Genomic DNA, 22,803 nt, shown 5'->3' on the forward strand with positions numbered 1-22,803 from the left:
TAAATGGAGCAGGATAGAAAGCCCAGAGATAAACACATGCACCTATGGTCAACTAATCTATGACAGAGGAGGCAAGGATACACAATGGAGAAAAGACAATCTCTTCAATGAGTGGTGCTGGGAGAACTGGACAGCTACATGTAAAAGAATGAAATTAGAACACTCCCTAACACCATACACAGAAATAAACTCAAAATGGATTAGAGACCTAAATCTAAGACCGGACACTATAAAACTCTTAGAGGAAAACATCGAAAGAACACTTTTTGACATAAATCACAGCAAGATCTTTTTTGATCCACCTCCTAGAGTAATGGAAATAAAAACAAAAATAAACAAATGGGATCTAATGAAACTTAAAAGCTTTTGCACAGCAATTAAACCATAAACAACACAAAAAGACAACCCTCAGAATGGGAGAAAATATTTGCAAATGAATCATCAGACAAAGGATTAATCTCCAAAATATATAAACAGCTCATGTAGCTCAATATTAAAAAAACAAACAACCCAATCCAAAAATGGGCAGAAGACCTAAATAGACATTTCTCCAAAGAAGACATACAGATGGCCAAGAAGCACATGAAAAGCTGCTCAACATCACTAATTATTAGAGAAATGCAAATCAAAACTACAGTGAGGTATCACCTCACACCAGTTAGAATAGGCATCATCAGAAAATCTACCACCAGTAAATGCTGGAGAGGGTGTGGAGAAAAGAGAACCCTCTTGCACTGTTGGTGGGAATGTAAATTGATACAGCCACTATGGAGGATAATATGGAGGTTCCTTAAAGAACTAAAAATAGAATTACCATATGACCCAGCAATCCCACTACTGGGCATATGCCCTGAGAAAACCATAATTCAAAAAGACACATGCACCCAATGTTCATTGCAGCACTATTTACAATAGCCAGGTCATGGAAACAACCTAAATGCCCATTGACAGACGAATGGATAAAGAAGTTGTGGTAAATATATACAATGGAATATTACTCAGCCTTAAAAAGGAACGAAATTGGGTCATTTGTAGAGACGTGGACACATCTAGAGACTGTCATACAGAGTGAAGTAATTCAGAAAGAGAAAAACAAGTATCGTATATTAACGCATATATGTGGAACCTGGAAAACGGTACAGATGAACCAGTTTGCAGGGCAGAAACTGAGATACAGATGTAGAGAAGAAATGTATGGACACCAAGGGGGGAAAGCCGTGGTGGTGGTGGTGGTGTGATGAATTGGGAGATTGGGATTGACATGTATACACTGATGTGTATAAAATGCATGACTAATAAGAAAAAAATTAAATTAAAAAACAGGAACAGGGTAAATAGCTGGACTTTGCCTCCGGTGAACACTTCAAGATAATAGTAATGGCAGGGGCAGAGAGGTGAGTCTTGCCCAGACAAAAGATAAAGAGACCACTTATTTCTCATTCTTAAGGTCAAAGAGACCTCCCCAACTACACATGTGCAGAAAGGCTCTTGCGGGTCAAAAAGGAGAGGGCACCACCCCACAATAGGTAATGCCAACCCTCCCATAGGCCTGTGGGCTAGACTCTATCTTGGAAAAAAGTTGTGCACACATGTTGGGGAGGATCCTAGGGCAGGTCAGGTGTGGAAGAAGAAACAAGATAATTGGCCAAAGGTAAACAGAGACCCGGAAGAAGTGCCCTACATAAATGACTTAACTGCCTCTTTACTGCACTCCTCCTCATTAGGGGGGATGCCCACACCCTTTTCTCTCCGGGTGTGTATCTCTGCCTTGCTTCTGTCTTAAATAAACTGTTTTTCTGTGTGCTCTCCCACTTCTTGTTCTGTGTTTCTAATAATAAACTTTGTTCCTGTTTTTACAGTTTTTGCCTCCTTGAGAAAGGCATTTTTCAGTGGGGGCAAAAGCCAGGGGAACTTTGATTCTTGCCTCTAGCCTCTGGTGGTCTAGTGACTAGGATTCCTGGTTTTCATCCAGACTACCCAGGTCCAATTCCTGGGCAGAGAACTAAGATCTCGATTCAAGCCACCACTTGAATCTGAGGTCATGTTGACTCTTGTCATATGTAAACTCATCTTTTCATTCATTCAGCCAATATATACTCAGAGCCTGTGATGGGCCAGACCCTGTGTTAGGCACCGGGGATGGAGAAATGAACCCGCTTCAGTACACCTGAACTGAAATGAGCCTGATTCAATAAACAATCAGGTTAGTAACAGAAATAGAAATATACATGGGGATTTAAAAATATAAAACTAAATATATTGATAACGAAAAGAACAGGACTCATGGGAATCCTCAAGGATGATCCTCTGACACACCCTGGGATAGGAAGTAGAAAAAATGCTTCCTGGACTAGGCATCACTTGGTCTTATCCCAAAGAAGGAGGAATCTCACGAAAGGAGGATAAAGAGCATGCCAGGCAGACTACATAGTCATGGAATTCCTTTGATGTTCTGTCAAGGAGCTGTTATGTGAAGAAGAGACCAGGAGAAACTGACAGCAGAGCACTGGCATGGCCACATTTGCCTTTTCCTGTGATGGCTGATGGCTCTTGGCATAATAAATATCAGTCGTTAAAACAAGATTGTAACATCTGCCACTGGGTGTAGTAGATCACAAGAGAAAAGGAAAAATTTGAGAAATGCTTAGGAGGCACAATTATTAAGACCTGATGGTACAGTCATGTAGTCAAAAATACATTTTAAATACCTACTAACTTTCAGGTACCATTCTAGGTGCCATGGATACAGTTGGAAAAAAAAAAAACCTAAAAAGCAGTTCTTTCTTTCTCGGAATTTTACCATCCAATCATAGGAGAGAGACAGTATTTTTAAAATGTAAATGCATAATATTTTAGTTGGTGATTAAGTACTATGAAGAAAGATGAAAACTGGTAAGGGGAATAGGAAGTGATAAGGAAGATTGATTTATTAGAAGAGTTAGGCAAAGACTTGCTATGAGCAGAGACCACAGTGAAGGGAGGGATGAAGGCAGGGAAAGGGAGAGAGAAGAATGAAGTGTGTTGAGGTGTGGGGTGCTTTTATGTACTATTCTTTGTCCAAAAAAATCACTGGGATAAGAGACATAGTTGGAAGTAATTCACCTCAAGTATCTTTATTTTGGCACATGCTATTCTGTTGACTGAATTAGGTCATCAGAGTCAACATCTGCCCCGTTGTCACACACAGTTGAGAACTACATGCAACACTTTAACATTAGACAGTGATGGAACGCAGTAGGAGTAAACAATTGCTGACAGGATATAGATACAAATTCTACTCTCAAGTTCTTTTGTTTTTTTAATGAAGCATCATTTTACTACTGGTCTCCTCAGTGATATTCCTAAAGACAAAGAGACCTGGCTAGTAGTATCTGTGGTTTGAACGTTCCATGAATTCCATCAGCATAGATAATTCAGAATTTAGTGACTGTGCTGCCCACAGCTATATGTACCAGCAGGGGCCACCTAGGACACCTCAGCATGAGGAATAATTATCCTCATGAGGAAATTTCTCTGATATTATCTTGGGGAATCCCATTTGTGTCTTCCAAATGCAGATGGAAGACAAACCTATGTTGGAGCTTAAAAGGGCAAAGCATTTACTGTTCTTATTAGGAAAGCCAGATTGAAGTCGCTGCTCTCTGCTTCAGTTTGTCTGGGATGAAAATAGAATTCTTAATAGTGAGTTAGAGTACTCATGGATATTAAAAAAAAACGTCTATTAGTGGCCATTAAACGTTTTCTTTTCCCTTGATAGATGGATATGTCTCTTATCCTTAGAAGTGACCCATTGGGAGTATTTTTATTTACTATTCTTAGAAATCTTTTTTTTGAAAAATGTAATGTAAAAATATCTTAACACAAATATCATAAAAGTTACAAGTCTCTGGTAAATCTTGATCAATGCACTGTTTTCATTCAGTGAAAATCTTTTAGATTCTCTAACAGCTTTTGCTATTGCTCTGTAAATTGGTTCCATTTTCCATGCCTCCTCTTCCTTGAGGATATGTTCTTTTCAAACCTGAAATGATTATTTATAAATTAAACACCACATGCACACATATAAACCCTTGAAAAATTAGAGATGAATGATAGATAATATATTGTTTAAAAGATGACTGGCATTTGGAATAATCTTAATTCTATCTTTGAATTTTATCTTAACACTATATTTGCTCTATTACTGCCATCTTAAGTCTTACCTAAAATCACGTCTTACACTGACTATTGCAATAGTCTCCCAATGGCATCCTTGCTTCATTGAAGCCAATCTATACACACTAGTCAAAAGTAATTTTTTTAAACACCTAACTTGGATCACATCATCTACCACTCTTCCCACCTGATGACTTCACTTGAATTATATCCAGACTCCTTGCTTTATCCCACAAGATTCTGCCTACTTCTTCCACAGCATTTCAAAACAGCTCTCCTCATTCCTGAGGGCTTCCTTTGTGTTTTTTTGCCAGTACTTGTTTTCTGCCTTATATGCTCTGGACATGCTTATCCCACTAACTGAAATTAACTTGTATGTACTTTTCACATGGTTGTCATCTCACTCTTGGCATCTCAAATGTATGTCAGTTTAGTGAGGACTTCCCTAAAGTCTCAAGATTTTCTGTTCAGCATCATAAGGGCTAATCAAGACTTGAAATTCCTTTATTAATTTGTTTTTTTTTCTATCCTCCACCAGACAATAAGCTGCACAAGTCCCTGATTTCCCCATAATTGTATACCCAAATCATAGAAGAAGACTAGGTACATAGCAGGTGATCAGTATACAGGTTTTGATCAAATGACTAATAAACCAATATGTAGGTGACATCAGCATCATGGTGGTGTCTCTCTTCTCTCTTCTCTTTCCTGTTTGTAACAACTAATTAGACATCTATTACCAAACAAAAGTGCTTCTGCATATTTCACAAAGGGATGTGGAGGTTTCTAGTCCACCTGTGCATCCAAAAATAAACAAGGGGGATCTCAGTGAGGGTTGCTGATACAAGCGAGTTGGCAAACTGGCCCCAGTCCCACTCACTGAGATTAGAAAAGAAAGAACCTGGTGAGTGCAAAACTGGGCAGATAACCATGGAGAAGAGAATGACTGGAAGTCCAGCCTGCCTAAAGGTAGATTCCAGAATTCCACTGGAGTGAGAAAGAGAAGAGTTTGGAAGCAGAGGAGAAGTAGAAAATTTCCAAGGTGGCCTCCCCTCCCCACGGATGAACAACAAGGGGCTGGGCTTTTGGAAGCAGCACTGGCTACCTCTCTGGCAGAAGAGGTAGACAGTGGTGACCTCTTTCATAGAGGAGGTGATAACCACAAAGCAAAAATCTAGAGTAGATTCACAAAACATAAAAAGGGGGAGACAGAGCATACCACTATAGAAAACCACTGCTTTGCAAAGGTAGGGAGAAACAGGGGGAAGAAATAATGAACATACAAAGCAACCAGAAGGCAGACAATAAGATGGCAGTAGTAAGCCCTTACATATCAATAATCACTCGAAATGTAAAGGGACTGAAGTCACCAATCAAAAGGCAAAGGGTGGCTGGGCGGATAAAAAACAACAGCAATGAAAACATACAGAAAACAAACAAAAAACAACCAAAACAGAAAAACAAGATCCAACTATATGCTGCCTACAAGAAACTTCTTTCAGTTCTAAAAACACACAGAGGCTCAAAGTGAAGAGACAGCAGATATTCCATGCAAGTGGAAACCAAAAGTAAGTGGGCATAGCCATACTTATCAAACAAAATAGACTTCAAGCCAAAAACTGTAACAAGACACAAAGAAGGTCTTTTTATAATGATAAAGGGGTCAATATACATAGAAGATATAACAATCATGAATATATATACACACCCAACATTGGAGCACCTAAATATATTAAGCAAATACTAACAGATATGAAGGGAGAAATATACAACAATACAGTAATAGTAGGAGACTTCAATACCTCAGTGTCAGCGGTGGATAGATCATCCAGACAGAAAATCAACAAGGAAATGTGGGAATTGAACCATCCTTTAGACCAAATGGACTTAACAGACATATATAGAACATTCCAACCAACAGCAGCAGAATATACATTCTTCTCACGTGCACACAGGATATTAGATCATGATAGGACCAAGATAAATCTTAGCTAATTTGAGGAGACTGAAATACTATCTTTTCTGACCACAATGGTATAAAACTAGAAATCAACAAGAAAGCTGGAAAATCTATAAATATGTGGAAATGAAACAATACACTTCTGAAAACCAATGGATCAAAGAATCAAAAAGAAAAAAAATATCTTGAAGCAAATGAAAATGGAGAGAAAACATATCAAATCCTAGGGGATGCTGCAAAAAGCAGTTCTGAGAGGAAAGTTTATAGTGATAAATGGATGCATTAAGAAATTAGAAAGATCTCAAGTAAATAACTTTACACCTCCAGTACCCAGAAGGACAAATTAAGCCCAAAGTGAGCAGAAGAAAGGAAATACAGATTGGAGAGAAAACAAATGAAATAGAGACCAGAAAAACCATAGAAAGAATCAATGAAATTAAGAGCTGGATTTTTAAAAAGATAAAGTTGACAAACCTTTAGCTAGACTAAGGAAACAACAGAAGACTCAAAATTAGAAATAAAAGAGAAGACACTACAACTGATACTACAGAAATAAGAGAGTACTATAACCTGCTATATGCCAACAAATTAGATAACCCAGAAGAAATAGATAAATTTATAGAAACTTATAACCTACCAAGATTGAATCTGGAAGAACAGAAAATCTGAACAGACCAATAATGAGGAAGGAGACTGATACAGTAACCAAAAATCTCCCAATACAGAAAACCATAGGACTAGACAGTTTCACCTGTGAATTCTACCAAACATTTAAAGAATAATTAATGCCAATCCTTCCCAAACTCTTCTAAAAAATTGAAGAGGAGGGAACACTTCCTAACTCATTCTACAAGGCCAGTATTACCCTAATACCAAAGCCAGATATAGCCACTATAAGAAAACTATAGACCAATATTACTAATAAATATAGATGCAAAATTTTTCAACAAAATATTAGCAAACTGAATTGAGCACACTAAAAGGATTATACACCATGAGCCTGGGATGCAAAGATGGTTCAAACTGATAAACATATTACATCACATTAATAGAATGAAAGAAAATAATCACATGATCATCACAATAGATACAGAAAAGGATTTGACAAAATATGACATCCTTCCATGATAAAAACCTCACAAGAGGTACTTCCCTGGTGATGCAGTGGTTAAGAATCCACCTGCCAGTGCAGGGGACACGGGTTTGAGCCCTGGTCCGGGAAGATCCCTTCCACATGCTGCAGAGCAGCTAAGCCCGTGTGCCACAACTACTGAGTCCGTGTGCCACAACTACTGAAGCCCGTGTGCCTAGAGCCCATGCTCCGCAACAAGAGAAGCCACTGCAATGAGAAGTCTGCGCACCACAACGAAGAGTAGCCCCCGCTTGCCACAACCAGAGAAAGCCCACGTGCAGCAGTGAAGACCTAACACAGCCAAAAATAAACAAATAAATTTATTTAAAAAATAAACTCAAAAGATTGTGTATAGAAGGAACATACCTCAACATAACAAAAGCTGTCTATCACAAACCCAGAGCTAACGATATACTCAGTAAAAAAAATTGAAAGCTTTTCCTCTAAGATTAGGAACAAGACATGGTTGCCTACTCTTACCATTCTTATTCAATATAGTATCAGAAGTCTAGCTAGAGCAATTAGGCAAAACAAAAAAATAAAAGATACCCAAATCAGAATGGAAGAAGTACAGCTGTCGCTATTTGCAGATGATATTATTTTGTATATAGATAATTGCAAAGATTCAATTAAAATCTGTTGGAACTAATCAATGATTTCAGTAAAGTTGGAGGATATAAAAATCAAAATAAAGAAATCAGTGTTGTTTCTATTTGCTAATAATGAAATATCTGAAAAATAAAGAAAATTATCCCATTCACAATAGCATCAAAAACAATAAAATACCTAGGAATAAATGTAACTGAGGAAGTGAAAGATCTGTACAATGAAAATTATGACTTCATTGAAAGAAACTGAAGAAGGCATAAGAAATGGAAAGACACCCTTTACTCATGGATAAGAATATTGTTAAAATGTCCATACTACCCAAAATCATATATAGATTCAACACAATCTCTATCAAAATTCCAGTGGCATTCTTCACAGAAATAGAAAAAAAAATCCTAAAATTTTTAAGGAACCACAAAGAACCCAAAATAGCCAAATAAATCCTGAGAAAGAACAAAACTGGAGGTATCACACTTCCTGATTTTAAACTATACTACAAAGCTACAGTAAGTAAAACAGTATGATACATGAATAAAAATAGACACAGACAAATGGAATATAGATTAGAGAGCCCAGAAGTAAACCCCCACATATTCAGTTAACTAATATTGGGTAAGGGAGCCAGGACCACCTGATGGAGAAGTGATCGTCTCTTCAAAAAATGGTGCTGGGCACATAGCACAGGGAGATCAGCTTGGTGCTTTGTGACCACCTAGAAGGGTGGGAATAGGGAGGGTGGGAGGGAGGGAGATGCAAGAGGGATGAGATATGGGGACACATGTATATGTATAACTGATTCACTTTGTTATAAAGCAGAAACTGACACACCATTGTAAATCAATTATACTCTAATAAAGATGTTAAAAAATAAAATGGTGCTGGGAAATCTGGATAAACACATGTAGAACAATGAAATTGGACCGTTATCTTACACATCTCACAAATATTAACTTGAAATGGATAAAAGACTTAAACATAAGACCTGATACCATAAAACTCCTAGAAAAAAATGTAGAAAAGAAGCTCCTCAATAGTGGTCTTGGCATGATTTTCTGGATATGACACCAAAAGCATAAACAATAAAAGTAAAAGTCAACAAATAGAATCACAACAAACTTAAAAGATTTTGCACAGAAACAGAAACAACTAACATAATGAAAAGGCAACCTACAGAATGGGAGGAAATTTGCAAACCATATATTGGATAAGGGGTTAATATCCAAAAATATATAAAGAATCTTACACAACTTAATAACAAAAACCAAACAGCCCAGTTAAACACTAGGCAGAGAACCTAAATAGACTTTTTCCAAAGAAAACAACCAAATGGCCAAGAGGTACATGAAAAGATGCTCAACATCACTAATCATCAGGGAAATGTAAATCAAAACCATATGTGCTATCTCTTGACACCTTTTAGAACAGCAACAAGAAGACAAGAGATAATAAGTGTTAATGAGGATGTAGAGAAAGGGAATACTTGCACACTGTTGGTGAAAATGTAAATTGGTGCAGCTACTATGCAAAACAATATAGAGGTTCCTTAAAAAATTAATAGAACTACCATATGATCCAACAATTTCACTTCTGGGTATATACTCACAGGAAATAAAAACAGGATATCAAAGAAATGTATGCACTCCCACGTATATTACAGCACTATCCACAATAGCCGAGATTTAGAAACAATCTATGCACCCATAAACAGATGAATGGATTAATAATTTGTAGTGTATACACATAATGGACTATTATTCAGCCATGAGAAAAACATCTTCCATTTGTGACAATCTGAATGGACCTTGAGGATATTACACTAAGTGAGATGAGTCAGACAGAGAAAGAAAAATACCATGTTATATCACTTACACATGGAATCTAAAAAAGCCAAACTCACAAAAGCAGAGTAAAATGGTGGTTTCCAGGGGATGGGAACAGAGGGATAGAAAGGAATAGAATAGTTTGTTTAATGGTACAAACTTGGAATGAGTAGTAGATAAGTCCTAGAGATCTAATGCGATCTAATGCACAATACAGTGAATACGGACAACAATATTGTGTTATAATCAAACTTGCTGAGACTAGATTATTCCAACCATTAAAAATAAATGATAATTATATGTTATAGGTATTATCACTACAATTACAATCATATTATAACCTATAAATGTCTTGAATTAATATGTTATAGCATTGCATAAATTCAAGGTGTATATGTCAAATATATTTCAAGAAAAAAATTTAAACATAAATCATTATGTATATTAAGGTGGAAAACAAAGACCAGAGCAAACCAACTTTGGCCTCTGTAAAATGGGTCCATTACTTGCTTGTGATGTGTTTAATGTTTCTGAAAGTAAAATCCCTGAATGCAATTCTGTAGACTAACCTAGGAAGCAGAGCAATGATGACACTAATTAAAAATCGTTAAACCTTAAATTGCATTCCTATAATGATCCAGGTATATCCTAACTAAAACGAGCTGATACATCGGAAATAAAGAATAAGGATGAACCATGATTTACTTGTGTGTTAAAAGTGAATTCAATTTTCCATTTCTGGTATTATTAGGAAGCTTATTAGGATATAAGACCTTGATGACAGAGACAAAAATCTTTCATCTTTTTTCAGAGTTTGCCATTCCAGCATAAGTTCTCTCTATCCATACCTTCTGTAAAATCCCTAACTTCAGTTTCTTAAGGTAATTAAAAACCAAAAAATACAGCAGGAAATTCATAAGTTCCATTGTAATCATTAGTCTCAGCCTCTTCCATCAATGTTTACCCCAGGTGTATTTAATCATCATTCCTTTCTCTGTTCCCCATATCTTTTAAATTATCCCAATGTTCAAAAATAAATAAATAAAAATACAGTCTTCTCCTTAATTAACAACTCAAAAATTCTGCCAGATTGCCTAATTCCTTTTCTACAGTTTAGTCTATAAATTTGGGTATACTTACACACTGTACCATAAAACATTTAAAATTAACTTTTTCTTTGGTATTTTGTCAACATCCTTATAAGAAATTCAAGGACTGATGTCTTCTAGATATATGATCAGAGTACCAATAAACACTGTAAAATATATTCATTTGCATTGGGCTTTGGCTTTCTTAGAGGAAGAGCAACTGAGCTCACCGCCAGGAAACAAGCGGCAATAGGTGAAGTATAGAATGAGGTGAGTCAAAGATCCCAAACGATCACATTCCAGATAATCAGTGTGATATGGATATGTGCATTTCGTATGTCTATATTTTATGAGAGGTGGTGTGCTTTTGACAAAGAAGAACTGAAGTAATTACTAAGGAACGAGGCTACCAATTCTAGACCTGGGATGGCCCTCCTAGGCTGTATGTCAATGTTCTCATCTGTTACTCCCCACCCATCTCCTTACCAGAGCTGTTGCAGTGGGTGGGGTCAACAGGTCTTCCATTTTTATCAGAGCAGGCTATTGCTCGAAAACGCATGCCTTCTCCACATTCTTTGCTGTCTCCGTGTACCCGCAATCCTCTCTGAGGCTCCCTTCTGCCTTCAGGAAGAATGCAATCTGACCAATTTCCGTAAGGATGAGATGTAAACACATCACAAGGACATGGTTCTGTTTCCACTAGAGGGTACAGGTCAGCATCCTGGCATTTCTCCTTCTTCCTGCTTTTCCCTGTTCCAATGAGAGACATTGATGTATTAATTTCACATCTGCTGTTTTGTTAAAACTCGCTCACATTTTATTTAAAAGCTCTTGGACTATTAAGTCTTAAATAAAATAAAGCCCTTCTTTTTTACATTTTTTTTAAACACAGAAGGAAATCCTAGGACAATGAAAGCAATTCCCACAGCAACTGTGAAATTTAAGTTAATTTGAAAAAAAGAGGTCTCATGTTGGAGAGAGGCAAAAAATACTTAGAAGATGTTTGCTACAGTGGCTCAACAGATAGAAAAGTCCTTGATGTATTTAATATTGGTTTCCCTATAATTTGTTCATAAAAAACAGATAGATTACCTTGTCTCCATTTTCCATGAAATTAATGGTTACCAGGGAAATGAACAAAATGGTGTAAGTATTAAGTCCTTCCCTTTTTTTCAAGTAATTTTTTAAAAGCAGTTTATTTATTCAAGGAACAAACTGATATCCTCCCAGACAATGGCCCTGGAGTGAGCCTGGGTGTCACTTGGTGTGTGGTGGACAAACTGGAACTTATTTTGGTTCCTGTTATCAGGCAGCTCACAAATGCTGACAGAAATAATAGATTGAAATAAATGCTCAATTCATTTTGGATAATTTAATCTGAGAAAAAGGTATGACTTGCACTTTGAGAGACCTTTTTAGGTTATGTATTTTATAATACGACCTTACCTTACCAATTGACTTTGACAGACCTTTTCGGTGTAATCCCAACTTTGAGTAATGACAAGGCAGAGTCATTTTTCAAAGCTGTGAGTACTTGATCATCATGTTTAATGGATCCCAAGATGGCCTGTAACTTGACTCAACTTTGCTACTAACACACTTCTCTAGATTTTTATAAGTTCTCCTAGATCTAATAATTCCACTTTGTTTCCTTATTAATGGGTCATTAGTGAGAGCCTTGGATGGTTATATATATATATAAAAAAATAGGCAACTTTATTAGTTTATCTCCAGTCCTTATGGCTGTTTTGGAAATGCTTGCAATAAGCTGAGGCACAGACTACTTTCTTATTGTCAGTTAGTTTACTTTACACACAGCGATTCTACTGTTGTCACCTGGACGATTGGCTTTATGCCTTCTGTGATGCTTCTGGCCACAATAAATAAGGATTCCTGCAGGACCTGAAATGATCTTGTAGAAGCTTCGGCCATACCACTGTCCCTCTGGGAGGAAGTATTCACTTGCCTCTACCACTAGGGGCACTTCCTGAGAATAAGTTTGAGGATCAGAGCATCTATCACCACTGTGAGAATTTACTGCATGAGAGATACATCCATGGATGAGGAGGATGGGCGCCTTCTTCCCAGCATTTAACATGTAACCCAAGTCTCGGGTGCTTTTCAAATGTCCACAAAGGACCGTTGTCTCCATCTCTTATATTTCCTTTCTATTCTCAACACACTTAACCCTAGATTGAGTCTACCTATTCCCTAAAAGTACTTACTCTTGCCAAAGTAATAAAGTCATGAACTATCTTTTACGTCTTATCTTTCAGACCTGATCATTCAACAATAGTTCTGAGTGTTGACTATGCCATGATTCTTGAAATATCTTTCCCAAGTTTCATCACATCTTACCTTTATGTCCCTCACCCCTACTCCACACCCTCACCATCTCTCTGGGCACACCTTTTTTGTTAGTTTGTTGAATTCTTCTCCCTCTGTACCTCTCTTAACTGATAGGTTTCCTCAGGGCACTGCCCTAGATTCTCTTTTCTGATCCTACACCTTCACCACTCAAAGAGTTTAAATCATCATCTATAACCTTTAAATCCCTAATTATTATCTTCAGCCCAGATTTCTTATTCAAGCTGCTGAGCCATAGACTGGAAATCTACACCTAAAGAACCAGTCAAACTCAATGGGGCAAAAGCTACACTCACCTTCTGACCATCAAAACCATTCTTTCTCCTGCATTTCCCAGTTCTACCAATATGACTGAGTCAAAAACTGGAGTGTCACATTTGAATCATTCTGTTGTGCTACCTGTATCTGTTTAACGACAAAGATCTATCATTTCAAATACCTAAATATCTCTTGAATCAGTCCGCTGTATCCATTCTGACTGATACCACCCATAGTTAGCCCTCCTCCAAATCTCCAGCTTAAATCACTATAATGGCACCTTCCAAGATCTTATTGCCACCATAACTCACTTCCTTCAATCTATTCCCTGCACTGCAGCCAGGACCAACTTACAAACCTGGAAATCTGATCACATGACTCATCTATTTAAAACTCTCCAGTGACTAACCACAGCTCATGGAATGAAGTCTAGACTCCCCACCTTGGTCATCAAGGTTCCATAGGATCTGGGTCTATTAGTGTTTGCCTCCGACTGTGTTGCATCACTCTGCCTCTGGCATGTTATAAGTAATACTGAGCACTTTTTAGTTCCTAGAAGCTACTCATTTAACTGCTGGCCTTTGCATGTTCTACTCCAGAAATTGTCACCAGTTCTACCTTCCCTCCATCTCCTAGCTAATGACTAAACTGATAGATCACTCCCTCCAGAAAGTCATCCTTGAATACACTCTTCATCTCAGTTCTAGAAGAGGTGTTCTTATGTACTTGTGTAGCATGTGGTAGGCAGAATGATGGCTCTGCAAGGATTTTTTACATCCTAATCCCTGGAACATGTCAACACGCTAATTTGGATGGCAAAATGAACTTTGTAGATGTGACTAAGCTTGCGGATCTTGGGATAAGGAGATTATCTTACTGGGTTCAACATAATCACATGATCTTAAATTCAGAGAACCTTTCCTCGCTGAGTAACGAATCAGAGGCAAAGTAACTATGAAAGAATGATCAAACAGATGTAATGTTTCTGAATTTCAAGACTTTGGAGGAAGGGAGCCATGAGCCAAGGAATATAAGCAGCGCCTAGAAGCTGGAAAAGAAAACATTTTCCCCTAAACCTTCCAGAAAAAAATGCTACCCTGCCAACATCTTGCTTATAGCCCCGTAAAATCTATGTCTGACTTCAGACCTATAGAACTGTAAGAGAATAAATTTGTTGTTTTAAGCTATCAAATTTGTGGCAATTTGTTAAAGAAGCAATAATTAAAAACTAATACAGCACCCTATATAACAGCTATTGTAGCAGGTACTATACTGTGTGGTAACTGTCTGTAGCAAAACTCTATCTCTCATTAGACTGGAAGCTCTTAAATTAGGGTCATGTCTAGCTACTCCCTTACAGTGTCCCCAAGGCCTAGCACATATAAATGGTAAACAAGAATTGTTCCTTGAATAGCTGAGCAAAGATTTTTTAAAAAAGGAAAAAAAAAGGAAGGAAGGAAGAAATGAGAGAATAGGAATAAATAATAAAATGTTCATGTACAAAGTAAACAAAAGTTATTGGCAGAACAAGTATTTTGTACAAATATATGCTGCCTTTATATTTGTGATATCCTTCTTAACTACATGCCATCACTGTTTGAAGAAGGCTTTGAGCAAGTTAGTTAATGTAGAGATGGTTTTCACAATAAGAAACCAATTACCAGTGGTCCTTAACTTTGATTACATTCTAGTCATAATCAGTATTAAACCTTGGATTCAGAACCAGCCAGTACTTTAAAAAATATTTAAAAAATCAATCTCTACTACAACTCTAAAGACATGTTTTCCTCTTAAGTCAGAGGGAAATTTGTAACTGATTCCACAAAAACACAAAACTACAATATTTAATAGGTATTAGTTACCCAGTTATTTTGAATATATAGATATATATGAATAACCTAGATAGATTATACTATTTGAAGGATTATTTACAGCATTGTGTAAACAACTGCTTTAATTATCACTAAATCTGAAACCTGTGATTATCTAGTTTGCATACAACAAACAAAACACCCAGATATTAAATTCAGGTTTCTGGTTAAAAAAATGGAAAAAGAAAACTAAACACCGTAGATGGTCCCCTATACAATGAGGATGCTTATACTTGTGCCTGTACACTCTTCTGTGTGTGTCTGTGTTAGAGAATCATATTGCTTTACAGTCTAAGCCCATCCCTTTTTACTATCATTCATGTTAGAAATTGCTTATTAAGTTTAATACTAAATTACAGGGGAAAAACCAAAACGCAAGCACTAGTATCACAATAAAAATAAAGCTTGAGAAGTGCAGATTTTTCACTACTTGTTTTTCTACCAATGATACTGCAAACAAAAAAAGAGTGAAGAGTATTTTGCTCTCCATCTATGTCTACAAAGATTAAGCCATTGAAGTTGCTGACTGACAGTGATCTCAGTGTTTCACACAGAGGAAATTAAAGACAATAACAGGATGCTCAGTGCTTGGACAGACAGACCCTTTGATAGTTAGATGCATTTCAGGAAGAATTTAAATAAACCCCGCTTCTTGTATCTTCCCATACACAGAAAAGCATTATGATCATTACCTTGAGATTGCTGTTCTTTGTGACTAGCTGTAAGTGTCTACCAAGATATATGCTGACTGCATGTATTCCCTAACAGCAATAAAATCACATATAAACTAGGCTTCCCTCCCTACCTCTCTGGAGCACTTCCTCACCTCAGAGCTATCTGAGAGGCTGTCTCCTGTGCTAGAGTCCTCAGTAAGACCCTGGATAAACCTTAACTCACAACTCTCATGTTGTGCATTTTTCTTTCAGTTGAATGTTTTGGTGACCACAAAGGGACCAAGAGCTGACTTCTCTCCTTTGCCTGAACTCTACAAGTATCTGGAACCTTGGTCCCAACATGGGCCCCTTGTGCTTGTCCACTTCCTCGGGGAGTCCAGACAACTGGGTATGTCTCTCCTGGGTCTTGGATCTCACATCTTGATTGATGATTCTGAGTTTTATTTGGTGGTTGTTAAACTCCTTGCCATGAGGAGTAGGTTTTCCTTTAACTTAGGTTCAAGAAGAGGTAGCTGGGTTACCAAGTCGAAAGACACTGGGAAAAGTTTGCTCAGTTGAAAGATACTGAGTGGGTTACCCCCGCTGAGAGACAGTAGGAGGTTGCTCAGTTGAAAGACACCAAGTGGTCTGGACTAGGTGATTAGGTAGGGGGCTAGCCTGGTGTCTTTCTTGAATACCTTAACGGAGTATGTCTGAATAAAAGTGAAGATACCATGTGAGAGCTTTCAGCTCCGAAGATTAGGGATACAGCTCCTCCCAACCAGTTGCAGTTTTCTCAGTCAACTGGGAAATTTATGGGAGTGGCAGAGGCAAGCCCTCACACCATTCAGTGTGAGTAACCCACTCATTAATTTAAAGAAATTTGCTCTTCGGACCCACACATAACATTGGCCAACCCGTGCTTCAGTCTCCATGGAGATTTTATATAGCCAGGGGGAGAAACTGAGACCTGTGAAAGCCCTGAGATGACTCTAGGGTGCCACCCAGAGGACTGAGGCTCACAAACAGCACATCAGCCCACTAGTCTTCAATAGTAATTTTATCCTGACAAACCAACACGAAAATGGGAAACAAAGCCTTCAAATCAGAAGTGGTGCCAGATAAACCTGGCAGGGTATGAGTCAGAGGTTTATGTTTATAAGGAGTTTATACATGCAAGTAGTTAATTGGGAAATGAAGGAAATATCATCCTGAAAAAGGTCAAGATGGGACGCTCTTGACATTCCAAAACTGGCTTTTACATATGCAGTCAGAGGAAGCTGGCTTTATAAAACATCTTTTCAAAATTCTGACCCAAAGGGAACAGACGTCCTTCTAGGAGGAGCTTACAATTATCTCCCTGAGCCTTTGAGATGTAAATGTTTTACCAGGTCCTCTCAGGAAACTCTTATCTAGACTATCTCCAATTTCTGAGATTGAAGAAAAAAAAAAAAGGGGGTGTGGGGGGGGGAGGGGAAGAAGCCTTTTAAAACCCAAGTGAGTTAACTTATTCCAACTGTTATTATAAACTAGCAAGTTTTATATTGTAATACCTGATTCATGACTTAAGTTTTAAAATGAGGCTATGCGATCTCTGATTGTACCTATTTATATGTCTGTGTGTACATTATAGATATATGTTTCTACCTTTGGTGATGGTATTATCAAAATTAAACTGTAAAAAACAACTATTTAATTGGCTTAAAGAAAATTAAATGCTTGTATACATTCTCAGAAATACAATACAAATTAACCCAAGTGGTTTTTTTAAGATCACGATTGCCAACTGAAAAAAAAAAGCACAACCTGAGAGTTGTGAGTGGAGTTTTATTTTGGGCAAAATGAGGACTATAGCTCGGGAGACAGCATTTCAGATAGCTCTGAGAAACTGCTCCAAAGAGGTAATGGGGAAGGTCAGTATATATATGATTTTGGTGAAGGGGGCTACATGCAATCAAGTACATATTTTTTTGCAGAAGGTTTCTGCTAGTCTCATGAAGGTCACTGCTAGTCACAAGGAGCAGATGTCACCATGAAGGATTTTAGTGCTTTTCTAGATATGAGGAGATACAAGAATTGGGTTCATAAAATCATCTCCTGAAAATATCTAACTATCTGAAGACCTGTTTTTCACAGAGCACACAATGCCTCATTCCTAATCTCCACCCTGAACACATTTCAGCGGGTGTTGAATGTCAGCAGCTACAGCAGCTCCTGATTTAATCCTTGTAGAGATAGATGCCAAGTGCCAATGGCAAATACCAGTTTGTAGTTGACATGATCTACGATTAATCTTTACCCAATAAAAACAAGTTTGTTGGTTTAGCTAAAAGAGTCCTATCTTTAGAGTTAAGGACATTATATGTAAAAGTTATTGTATCCGTTTACCAAATGTCAAATAAGATGTTATCTCTAACAAAATTTGTCAGCAAGAAAACTAATGATATTTTCATAAAGAAATTTAGATCCAAATGGGCTAAGACTTTTTTAGGTGAATGCTTTAAGAACAATTATTTCTTATTGTATGCCTACTTAAAAATAGTTTCTCCAGATCTTTCAGTAACTTGAAATTTTAGAGTTTCACTAAGTTAACTTAAATGATGGAAATTCATTGAATGTCTAGATCATTTCCAAATAATAGAAAATACTGGGAAATTAATTGCTAAGCAAGTCTAAATTTATCTACTTTTGTCTTCCTATTTAAAAAAAACCTAAAGATGTTTGGTTTATTGGTCACATGTCTTATACCACACTGAGGAAAAATTACTGTGAAAAAATGTGTTTCTAGAGGTAATGGAATATGTTCATAAGTTTGCCAATCAGGCATGCTCATGTGACAAACAGTTCATAACTGCTGACTTCTTGGTTTTTGCTAGAGATTGGGGTTTTTAAGGGTTGAGAATTCTGATTAATATGTGTAATTAGAATCACTAAAATAAATAAAACATCTTTGTATGCAAGAAAACTTCTTAAAAGGGTAAACAAAAAGGAAATGCATTCTGTTAAGGGAAAACAAAGTAATTTTGTCCTAAAGAGAGGTTAAGAGAAAAAGAAAAAAAGAGCAAGGGAAAGCATAGGACACAATCTGGAAGAAAAAAGGCAAATTACAGGGTTATGAAAAGAAATCCTGAGAAAAAATTTGATGTATGACCAGGGCTGGCAAAGATTAAAATGAACTTAATTGGCTGAAAGAATTCTAATATTAAAAATAAGCTGGTGCAAAAGTAGAATTTGAATTTCTCTCTGTTATGACCTCTAGCTAATGTTGGCATGTCTCCGACAGACCCTGAAACATCTCAAAGAAAGATATTAAACTAATTAGGTTTATTTGGTATATTAAATTACATGATTAACATTGTTAAATAAATGATGATAAACCTTAGGGAATATTGTATGAGTAAATGTTATCAATATAAATATTCTAGAAGTTCTAGGAAATTCCTAAAATTCAGATGTCCTACTATAATGTTATCATAGTCCAATTATCTTAAAATGTGTGTAACAGAAATAACCAAATTTCTTTGTCAATTGTAATCGTATCTTTAACCATGCCATTTTAAGTCTTTTGTCATGTATAGTTATTATTTTACTCTGTTGCTTTTATTAAAATTTTTCATCTTCAAGAAGAGTCACGGAGGACTTTTTTTTTTTTTTTTTGACAATTACAGGTTTCTGATAGCTTTCAGATTATACTGCTGAACTGGGTATGAAATTAAAGAATTCTAGTGAAAAATCTGATGACTTCATAAAATTGTTAACAGGAGATCAAGATCAACAAAACTTAATTGCATATGACTGAATGAACTGATGAATATGGTTATAATTTTTATGAACTTTTGTCTAAAATTACTGTTTATCTTTGTTTTCTTGATATAAGGAAATCTTTCCTCTTATACTATGACTAACACCAATTTGATAAGTTATAAATTTGTAAGCAGAATTGAAACATTTATCTTTTTCTCTCTTCCTGATCCCTCTAGAAGTGGAAACTCCTTATTCTTATTTTCATGGAAATATAGTTATTTGTAAAAGTTCAATAAAAAAATCTCTTCTCCATTTGACAGGGCACAATGGCAACCCTGGTATATTAACATAGCTTTGACTGGAATGCCTTATTTGAGAATATGCATAGAATCAGATATAACAAGTCAGCTTTAAAGAACTAAGATGGACTTTATGGAGCCATAAAGCCCCTTAGAGAAACAGCCTAGTGCCTTATTTGCAGGGTTCCCAGCATCCTTATCAGGTGAATAAGAAAGGACCCTCAAGATATTTTGGGGACCTTGAGAAGGGAGGAATTCACCCAAACCTATACAGGTAAATCTGATGGCAAGTCCTAGGCATAATTTTCACGGCCTTGAGAAGCCTTAATAAAGTTCAGTCAGGGACGGTTTATGACAAGCTTCAAAAAACAAATTTAAAAGAGACTATATAATCAACTGCTATCCTTGGTACACTTATGTAAATCATCAGGCCAAGTTTATTGAAACCAGACTTATTTTGTAAACAAGTTAGTCTTAGTTTGGCTATATTTGGTGGAAATGAGGATGACTTTAGAGAAAAAATATGTTTCAGTAATATACGTTTATAGATATCAAGTTCTTGTGCTATTAATTATCTATAAGGTTTTGGTATTTACTGCCTGAAACTCACTTCCTAGATGGCTCCTGTTGCTATGTTCCATTATCACAAAAGTTTAAGTCACTTGTTAAAAGAACATTTTTAGCTTGTTTCTGAAGTTTATCACAGTAATCTATGTTTGGATAAAGATCGGATACCCTATGACTACAACCAGAAGAATATATACTGGAAAAAACGTCATTTAAAGGACTCTCTTCAGCTTAGATGGAAAGGCCCTTATCAGGTACTCTTAACTAGCTCATGCACAATAAGACTAAAGGGAATTGACTCTTAGATTCTTATTTCCCATTTAAAAAGGGCCCTGCACTGGACTGGTCTATAGAGAGGATTGCTAACTTCAAACTCACCTTGACACAATACTCAAACAGAAAAGAAACCACACCCACAGCAGGAAGAGATGAGGGCATCAGAAGCAGATAGCTATTCCAAGATGCCAGACTGGATCTTGATTTCTTGGATTTTTACAGGTGAACCAAATGTTTTTGTATCATGGGCACAATCCTATGCAACTTTTTAAAAATCTATCTCATTTTTTGGTTTATGGTCAACTACCTACACCCAGTACTTCTGGTTCACCTTGGTGGATTTCTCTTCTCCAAGGATGTGACTGGATGGTACCTTAGAAAAGTTATTTTAACATAAATATGAATTTTCTATCCAAGTTACTCAAGCTCAATCAGAACAATGAGCTAAATTTAATTTAAAGAACATAACCTCCCACTTATCAGGAGGGACTCTTCCTCAGTTATGGAATGGATTTATACGGGTAACACCAGGCAACAGTCATTTAAGTTTAATGACTCTGTTGGGCTTGTAATAGAACATATTTAATGACTCACATAAAAACAATCAGATTTCTGCCTTAAACAATCTGCTCCCTAGTCTTGGTGATCTCAAGAACTGGTTTGATGCTGGAAGTTCATGGCATAAATCCTCACTATGACCTTATTAATACTTCTAGCTATAGAACTTGTATTCTGCTGATAAGATAGCTATAGATTTGGTAATGCAAGAATAAACAGCGTCTCCAACAAAAGCAGTAATGACTAAGAGATTTGAAATGTTTGATCGAATATATAGTTCTATATAGAATTAAAATGATTATAATACTGTAATTCTAGATATGGGAAGAAACAATCAGGGAGAATCATTTCCTGGACTGTAACAGACTAGTAAGACAGGTGGTCCAGAGACCTTTATGGTTACCATTAGAAGGGCCCAATTCAGTCATAGCACATTGAGTGGCCTATCAACGAAATCCTATGAAATCCTTGACGTAGGGCCCTAGGACAAATTAGTCATGAAACGGCTCTCAAACTTTGGTTGCATTTATTACCAAAATGGGGAAACTTCCAACAAAAGAAGAGCAAAGAGTATGTCATTCTCCATCCAGGTCTACAAGGATTAACCCATTGCAGTCACTGACTGATCGTACACTCAGTGCTTCTAACAGAGGAAATTAAAGACAATAAAAGGATACTCTATGCTTTGAACAAACAGACCCTTAGATAGTCAGACACACTTCAGGAAGAATTTTAATAAACTTCACTTCTTGCGTCTTCCAATACATAGAAAGTGCTATGATCATTACCTTGAGATTGCTGTTCTTTGTGACTAGCAGTAAGTTTCTACGAAGTTGTATGTTGACTGCATATATTTCTTAACAACAACAAAATCACATATAAACTAGCCTTCTCCCCTACCTCTTGGGAGCAGTCCCTCAGAGCTATCTGAGAGGCTGTCTCCGGGTCAACTGTTCTCAGTAAGCCCCTGGATAAACCTTAACTCACAACTCTCATGCTGTGCATTTTTCTTTCAGTTGACACTACTATATAATTCATTTGATTGATTTTAACAACTCATGTATTTCATGAAATTAGCCAGTTGTTTAGGTATCATCTAGATACTGAAACATACAAAGATCAATCAGCTAGGCAAAAGCATAGCAGTTAATAATTTAGAAAAGAAATTCTAAATATTAATGTAATTCTTAGGATAGAGTTTGCAAGGAAAAATATAACAGTTCTTCAGTATTTCCCTTAAAAGTATATGTTAAATAAAAGTCAAATTCATCAAAGTTTTGACAATTGATAACACAAACTGTACTGGTTGCAAAATGAATAAGTGTCCTAGCATTTTCAATTATTTCATTCTCAGTTTACAGATACAAAACATCATTAGCAAACCTTCAAGACAAAGAAAAAAATTGGCCATTAATTAAAAACTTTCTTTCCCTCTCAAGGAAATTC

The 22,803-nt window shown here is 36.6% G+C and overlaps 1 protein-coding gene across 1 annotated transcript in view; it reads right to left on the reverse strand.

The window, feature by feature from the left end:
- THSD7B (thrombospondin type 1 domain containing 7B) overlaps positions 1-22,803 on the reverse strand; it is a gene marked incomplete at its 5' end in the record, with an annotated part of 794,653 nt that overhangs the window by 246,890 nt on the left and 524,960 nt on the right. The window contains one exon of the mRNA XM_081243155.1: positions 11,251-11,514. Within this exon, the coding sequence (XP_081099281.1) occupies positions 11,251-11,514 (264 nt within the window). The remainder of the gene's footprint in view (positions 1-11,250; positions 11,515-22,803) is intronic.

Source organism: Mesoplodon bidens (genome assembly GCF_964165515.1).
Source record: "Mesoplodon bidens genome assembly, chromosome: 8".
NCBI classification, from domain to species: Eukaryota; Metazoa; Chordata; class Mammalia; order Artiodactyla; family Ziphiidae; genus Mesoplodon; species Mesoplodon bidens.